Source organism: Neopsephotus bourkii, unplaced genomic scaffold, assembly GCF_033783945.1.
Source record: "Neopsephotus bourkii isolate Nb327-2 ecotype Australia unplaced genomic scaffold, CSIRO-AGI_Nbou_v1 NB_1767, whole genome shotgun sequence".
Classification (NCBI taxonomy): Eukaryota; Metazoa; Chordata; class Aves; order Psittaciformes; family Psittacidae; genus Neopsephotus; species Neopsephotus bourkii.
In genome coordinates this window covers 11599046-11607192 of record NW_026902241.1, presented here as the reverse complement: position 1 = coordinate 11607192, position 8147 = coordinate 11599046, and the positions used below count along the sequence as shown (strand labels likewise).

The window sequence follows — 8147 nt, the reverse complement described above, 5'->3', positions numbered from 1 at the left end:
GGATCATAACCCCTCGACCACGAAGTCTCAGCTAGGATGGGCTGGCTTCAGTGAGCTAAAGAAAATAAGGTGTGGAGGAAGTAAATCTCAGAGTAGTAGATCTAAAATCAGTTGCCATGGTTTTCCTAAACATTTATCCTGAGATTTCTTCTCTTCTCCCTGAGTTGACTGGATTGAATCATGGAATCATAGAATCTTAGAATAGTTAGGGTTGGAAAGGACCTTAACACTATAATCTTCCTCAGCTTGCCACTTTAATTAAGGGAAGAATAATCCTGTCCCTTTGCAGACCAAGTATGGAGGCATCACACCCAGAGCAAGGGCAAGAACTCCTGGTGTTCTGGGTCGCTGGTGTGAACAGCTCGGGAGGAAGAGTGCTGGGCAAGGCAATGGAATCTCCAGAGTCACAGCAGGAGATCCCTGGCACCTCCAGCAGCTACTGCAGCCTCCGCTTGTGGCCGTGCCTGGAAAACATTCAGATTTCCAGACTTTTTCTGGCATTTGTGCCAGGAAACCAGGCTGCGTGACTTTCGGAGCTAAATTTAGGATCACAAGTATTCCACATTCCCCAAGCACCGTCTATGACAACATCTCAGAACCCTTCATGAGCATCAGCTATTCCTCATTATCTTCCTTTGAGATAGAAAAGCCACTTTGCTGGCAACAGACAGAGCCATGAGTGTTGACTTGCTCATGGTCACAGAGGAAACCAACTTCCCAGTGTAAACTGCTTGGCTCCTGGTGTCACAGAAATATGGCACACCACCTGCAGCAGCGCTGCTGGGATTAGTAGGTGCAGCACCGCTTCACTTGCAGCATGGGATGTAGTGCTGAGCACACAGAGCTCCCCGCGGTGTTCTTTGGCTGTACTCCACGGGCAGATAGCCCATGACAGCACTGTTCATCGCCAGCAAACTCAAACCAGTTTAGGCCTTCATGCCTCTGTTGTTTTAACCATTCTTTGAGATTACAGTTGCTAAAGGGAATTAAGAAACCTTACAGAAGCAGAAACCTGGCTGGCTTCTTTTGGGTTGATTGGCTTCAGACCTCCCTCCACTTGCTGGGCTCCCATCCCTCCATCTGCAGCCACCCATTTCCCTGCAGCCACAGGGGAATTTGGGAATGACAGGACTGTCTTGTCATTGTCTGCTCCCCATCATGACTGGCAGTGCTGTGGGTCCTGCACCTGCTGGTGACCAGCCCTTCCCCTGTTCTCTGGGTGTCCCCTTCCCAGCACTGACCTAGGCAACACAGTATCAGCAACCTAAGCTCAGCACCAGCCATCATTAATGGCAATGTAAATTCACTTTATTTTGGACTCAAATAGATTAGGTGATGTCTGTGTCTGAGGGACCAGTAGGTGTGAGATGAAGAGTCACTATCCACAGCTGCACTACCTGTGGGGACATCTCTGCTCCTGCCTGCATGCGCTGGCACCAGTGCAGCTCTTCCCCTGGGAAAAGGACAGAGCTGCATCCATACAAAGGTGCCCTTATACTCATGGACCTGAAGCCCTACTTGAAGCACTCCTGCTTTGGTGATAGAGGACAACCTCACCAGTAGAGCCACGAGACATGACCTCCTTTTGCAAACACAACTCGGGTCCTCACACCCCCCTGAGCCAGGGTCAGGATTGTTGCCACGGGTGTTAGGCTGCTCATCTCTGAGCATGTGTGAGAGCCCTTTTCCCTCCCCCTTTTCCCTCCAGCAGTGAGATTTCTCAGCTTTCAAGCCTTGTTTTCCCTGGAAGGAAGAGAAGCTGCTGGAAGCCAAGCAGTGAGGGCGCAGCGGGGCAGGGAGAGCATATTTGGAGGGTATTACGGGTGGCAGGGATGTGCCAAGGGAGAAAGCTGCTATCAAGGATCTATCTATATATGTGCAGCTCCCTGAGGTGGGGTTAAAGAGAGGCTCATTCCGGGGCTGCCTGCAGCACTCCCTGAACAACGGTGGCTGGAGCTGCCTCCGAGCTGCACATTTTAGTTGCAGAGCACAGCCTTGAGCAGCTCAGAGAAGACAGGGTTTGGCTGCGGTCCCTGCAAACACAAGGAATAAGCTGTCCAGGGTCGCTGCAGTTTGCACCCCGCTGGCCGCAGCTCTGCACCAGGCAGTGTAGTTTCAAGGGTGACAGGATGCCCTGGCAGCAGGGAGAAGAGGACACCCTGGGCAATAAAAGGTTTCTCCATCATCTGCTCATCTCCATCCCACACAGTGCACTTCCCCAGTGGGAGCCAGCCATAATCCCGGCTTTCCTCACCACATAGCAATCAGAAGCTGCTTTATTTTTCAAGTCCTGAACAAATATAAACCAGAGCCTTTGCCAGCTGCAATTACAGCTAATTCCCCAGGCTTCAAGCTGCATCCTTTTGGTCCCCCCGTCAGCGGCTCTCCTGCCCCCGACAGATTGAAGAGGATCTGCAAAGCTGCCAGCACTTCCCGGGAAAGAGCCTGAGGCCGGGGGATGCTCCCAGTGGCCCCATCACTAAAGCTGCGCACCCTGACATCTGTCACCTCCATATCAGCACTGCCTGCAGTTATCCATCAGCTGATCAATAGGCTCCAGTCACCCTCAGCGTGCTCCTTTTTCTAGCCCCAGAAGGTGCACCATGGCAATGTATACACCTGAACAGCCCTTTTAATTAGTTTTAAAGGAAAAATGCCTTTGGTTCAAAAAGAAAGAAAGAAAGGAAGAAAGAAACCCTAACAGGCAGTGTTCCATTTGATGGTATTTTTATGTAGATTAATGGCATAGCAGCAAAAGACATCCTACAAAATACAAGTGTTTGGGATTTTAAACAGCTGCTCTTTGAAGGGCTTTGTTTCAATGATTCAGTTTCAGAAATAAAGATTTGTGGCTTAGGAGTTTCCTGTGATAAAATAATTGCATTTTTCAAGTGGTTTCTCTTTTATCCTTTTACTAAACCTCACTGAACAAATATCATTGGCCAAATGTCTATGGGAAATGCACTGAGTCCATACCAGAGCTGAACTGGAGTTGGTGCCCAGGGTGTGTTCAGGTCCTCTCCGCAAAGCCAAACCCAATAAATACTGTAGGTTAAAATGCTTTTTATTTCTGCATTTTGGGAGCCCAAGAGGAGAAGTGTGTCGGGATGCCAGTTCCCTTCCCCAGACAGAAGAAACACATCTCATCTGTGCTTCTGAAACTGCCTTTTAATCAAATAACAGAAGCAGGTCCTAAAATCCATCTCATAATTCTACTTAAGCCACAACTGAACCCGAAATCAGGGGTCAAGTACTGAAGACTTGGTTAAGCATCTCCCCAAAACCCAGCACAGAGCTGTCAGAAGAAATATGGCGCCACTATGCAACAACTTGCACCAATGGCAAGTAAAAGCTCCTGTTTGTGTTTTAAGAAGCAATTGTGCTCCTGCTTTCCAGTCCAAGCCCAGACACTCAAGTGTTTGCTCAGGTGCTCCTAGGGCTGCCCAGGGGCTTCCCTGCCCACAGATACCAGGGAATGATCCTCCTGCAAGCTTTCCTTTGGGACACGGCTACGAAAAAAGCATACTAACATATGGGTCTCACAGTAATGAAGATAAAACCAGCCAAAATGCAAAACAAGTTCATCCTTAATATAATTGCAGCAGAGCAAAACACCTTTGTGAGCTGGAAAATTAGCTGAAAATCACCATTTTCTCCCAGCACTGTTGCATCCCACAGCAAAGGGACACCCTAAAACTCAAGTGCTGCTTTCCTGCCAGGGCCCTGTGCTCCAGGAGGAATCCTTCTCCAAAGGCTGCTGGCTCCTGCATGTGTGCCCTGTCCCAGGGAGGTGTGACAAGCATGGAGGGGCTTTAGGGCAGCTCCTTGAGGAAGCTCAGCACCTGTGTGCGGGTGCAGTGGTAGCAAAGGGGTGCTCTGGAGCCCCCCACCTCAGTAAGAGAGAAGTTAGGCAGGTAGGAGCAGCTTCCCACCTCCCACCCTTCTCTGCCTCCCTCCTCACAGGCAGAACAGGCAGGTGACTGCCTGCAGCAGAGGGAAGCCCCTGGGGTTTTCCTTCGGGCTCCCAGGGAGTCCCTGGCCAAAGGATCTGGCTCTGGGAAGGCAGAGGAAGGAGTTGTCCCTTTGCAGGCAGCCCCTTATGCGTGACCATTGGCAAGGGCAAGCGTGTCAGGCAGGGTGAGGAAGTGGCCCTGGCTGCCCCCAGCCCACCAGGGACATCACGGCAGCAGGCGGGTTTCCCATAAGTGGAGTGGAAAGCTCTTTATTTAACCTGCCCCCCCCCACCTGCCCTCAGCCCCAGCCTCGCCTTGTCCATCACCCCTCAGAGTGTGCCACGGCTACTTTTTTGGCAGGCTAAGCCGAAGAAAACCTTTTGCAAGCCAATGCTCTGAGTAACCCTTTCCTCCCCACTCCTGGGAGGATCACACAGCAGAGCGGTGGGCACCCATCCTGCATGATGCAACACACAGCATCATGCCCCAGGCTGCTCCCAGCACCGCCCAGCCAGCTGCAACCCAAACAAGTCACCCAGAACTGCTGCCTCAGGCTGGGGCTCTGTCCCCTCCCCAGTCCCACTCACGTCTGAGGAGGCTCAGCCCCACCACCCGCTGCCCTTCCTCTTAGACAGCACCCTATGTCAGCAGGCAATGGGTGAACCCAAGCAAATGACGAGAGACCATCACATTAGGGGTGTGACAGAATGACTGGTGATTTAATGCTTCTTGAAGTTTTTTATCTCCTTCCACAGGGCATTGGTTTTAAAAACAAACAAAACGAGGTAAAATAAATTAATTTATGTACACTTTACATACACTGTGTCACGTGGAGCTTTGCAGCAACAGTAACCAGAAATCATTACAAAACAGAGAGTTACATGGCTGTTGCAGGCTTTCAGCAGCCTGCAACCTAGAAGGTCGTCATCCTGAGCATAGTTGGCAAAGTGATCATGTAAACATGTTTAGAAGCATTTACGGTGGACAATGGATGGGCCGGCTTCATCGTACTCCTGCTTTGTGATCCACATCTGCTGGAAGGTGGACAGGGAAGCCAGGATAGAGCCACCGATCCAGACGGAGTACTTACGCTCAGGTGGGGCAATGATCTAGGAAGAGCCAAGAGAGCAGAGATCAGTAAACCTGCAACCACCGCATGGCACACGGTTTGTGGGAAGGCAGAAGGTGACTGCTCCTGCACCTGGGTCCTCCACGCTCCAGACTTACCTTGATCTTCATTGTGCTGGGGGCCAGGGCCGTGATCTCCTTTTGCATGCGGTCAGCAATACCTGGGTACATGGTGGTACCCCCAGACATGACATTGTTGGCATACAGGTCCTTCCTGATGTCAATGTCGCACTTCATGATGCTGTTGTAGGTGGTCTCATGGATACCGGCAGATTCCATACCTGGGGGCAGGGAAGAGGGGAAAAGCAGGCACGAGTTAAGCAACAGAATGAGAGCTCTACAGAGGACTTGGAGAGGGGGAACTGGCAGGGGAGAGGAGAGGGAGTGGGGCACACACACCAATGAAGGAAGGCTGGAAGAGAGTCTCGGGGCAACGGAAACGTTCATTGCCGATGGTGATGACCTGCCCATCAGGCAGCTCGTAGCTCTTCTCAAGGGAGGAGGAAGAGGCAGCGGTGGCCATCTCGTTCTCAAAGTCCAGCGCTACATAGCACAGCTTCTCCTTGATGTCACGGACAATCTCACGTTCAGCTGTCAGGGGGGAGAAAAGGCATCAGTGATTGTAAAGGAGAAACAGGGAATGCTGGCACCTTCTCCATGGGTCCGCTGGGACTCCAAACCCCCAGCACCACACAAACTCCCAACAGGAAGCACTCATGGGGCAAGAGGCTGCAGCACCCCAAGACATGCAAGGGTCAGAAGCGAGAGGGGATGTTCCGGGGCAGGGAGTAGTGCTTACCTGTGGTGACGAAGGAATAGCCACGCTCAGTCAGGATCTTCATCAGGTAGTCAGTGAGGTCCCGGCCGGCCAGATCCAAGCGCATGATGGCATGGGGCAAGGCATACCCTTCATAGATGGGGACGTTGTGTGTCACACCATCACCGGAGTCCAGCACGATACCTGGGGAAACAAGAAGCAGCCACCTGAGACACAGCCGATGAAGAGCCCTGCCCTGGGGACAGAGCACTTTGTCAGCTGTCAGGGATTAGTCCTGGGCATCCTTGCTTGGGGCCAGCGGAACACCTGCACTCACCAGTGGTACGGCCAGAGGCATACAGGGACAGCACAGCCTGGATGGCCACATACATGGCAGGGACGTTGAAGGTCTCAAACATGATTTGGGTCATCTTTTCACGGTTGGCTTTGGGGTTCAGAGGGGCCTCAGTGAGCAGGGTGGGGTGCTCCTCAGGGGCTACACGCAGCTCGTTGTAGAAAGTGTGGTGCCAGATCTTCTCCATATCATCCCAGTTTGTGATGATGCCATGCTCAATGGGGTACTTCAGGGTCAGGATACCTCTCTTGCTCTGGGCTTCATCTCCTACGTAGGAGTCTTTCTGACCCATACCCACCATGACACCCTGCAGGGAGGAAGGAGGGGGGCTCAGCAACCTCTCCATGGGCAGCGGCACGGGGCTCCCCAGCAGCACGGGCATCCTCCCTCCATGCAGCAGGCTGGGAGGCAGCGGGGACCCCGAGCCACGGCTGCGGCAGAGCCTCAGGGCAGGCTCAGAAGGGGACGGCGCGTACCTGGTGGCGGGGACGGCCCACGATGGAGGGGAACACGGCCCTCGGGGCATCATCCCCGGCGAAGCCAGCCTTCACCAGGCCGGAGCCGTTGTCGCACACGAGCGCGGTGGTCTCGTCCTCGTCGCACATGGTGTCGGTTGTCTGCGGGAGCACGGGGGGCGCGGGCTCAGCATCACGGCCGGCCGGCAGCCACGGCGAGGGGCGGCGGGGCCGGGGCTCGGCAGGGCTTACCTGTGTTGGCTACGACGGCACGTCGGAGGGCTGGCAGAGAGGCGTCCCGCTGCTCGCAGGGTAGCTCGTGTGCCGCCGCCGGACACCGACCCTTTTATCGTGGCAGCGGTCGGCCCCCAGGAATGCGGCCCCGGCCGTCGCCATATTTGGGTGTCGGGCCCGGCGCGGCCCCGGCCCGGCGTTGCCCAAAGAAGGCGCTTCTGGCCGCGGCCCAGGTGAGCCGGGCCCGGCCGTATAAGGCGCGTCTGCAGAGCCCCCCCAGGCAGCCGCGGCCGCGGCTGAAATAATCCCCCGGCATTGCAGGGCCCGCTGAGGGACAGGCAGGTGGGGGCCGCCGCCACCGCCCCGCGGGGGCACCGCGCCGGCACTCGGCCCTGCTGAGGCAGCGGCCGCAGCGGAGTGTGAGGGCGGAGCGGGCCAGGGGAGGCAAGGGGGGCTTTGGGCTGCATGGCCGTGACTTGCCGCGGCCCTGAAGTTTGGGGCTGCAAAGGGAAGCACGGCCCTCACCTCTGTGAGTATAGGTGGGCGCCAGGGGGCAGAAGGGGCTGTGAGAACAGGTAACATGGTAAGGTGTATCCGTAGTTTGCACCTAACACTGCATGTGGCGATGGTCACAGCTTTACACACCGAGGTAAGAAAACACTGTGTGTTGTTTCTTTTCTGTGATTTAAAAACGGAAAATAAACGCATGGGATGACATCTGTTAGACAGGCACCTGAAGAGACACCCAGTGAAGCGTTAATCCCGGCAGCTGTCTGATCCCTGACGTAGACATGAATGCTGGTGCCATTACTGAGTGTCCATTGATGGCCACTGAGCTCGGCCGGGCAACAAGGAGATGCTCCAGCTACCACTGTGGCTCACACTTACCAAAAGGAGTGCGGTCTCACAGGCAAGTCATCTCTGACGAGACGAAGATAACTATGCAAGTGAAGAGGAACAGTACATCTTATACGGCTGCAGGTGCTTAAGCGAGGTTCCATGTGGGACACTTGAGACTTTATAGAGACACACCAGGTACCGACGAAAAGAAGAGGCAGAAATGCAAGCAATTTTCAGCCCTGCTAATGAGTTGATGCAAATCAACCTTCAAGACCTTCTTTGAAAGCACAACTGGCCAAGAATAAAGCCATTTAAAATTCAGGGAGTCAGGAGAAGAGCAAGAAGAAATGGTAAGCCAGAACAGCTCATGCTGCAAGGAGTCTCCTGCAAATGAAGGCATTTCTGCAGCTGATTTCCTCCATTGC

General features: G+C 53.9%; 1 protein-coding gene across 1 annotated transcript; it reads right to left on the bottom strand.

Annotated features, from left to right (window-relative positions):
• Positions 1-4644: 4644 nt before the first annotated feature.
• ACTA1 (actin alpha 1, skeletal muscle) lies at positions 4645-6866 on the bottom strand. Its single transcript, XM_061378521.1, has 6 exons — positions 6670-6866; positions 6176-6500; positions 5881-6042; positions 5481-5672; positions 5181-5362; positions 4645-5062 (listed from the first exon to the last, which is right to left on the bottom strand). Exons 1-6 carry the CDS (start codon positions 6796-6798, stop codon positions 4919-4921), a joined length of 1134 nt encoding a protein of 377 aa, XP_061234505.1. The 5' UTR covers positions 6799-6866; the 3' UTR covers positions 4645-4918.
• Between the last annotated feature and the right edge of the window lie 1281 nt (positions 6867-8147).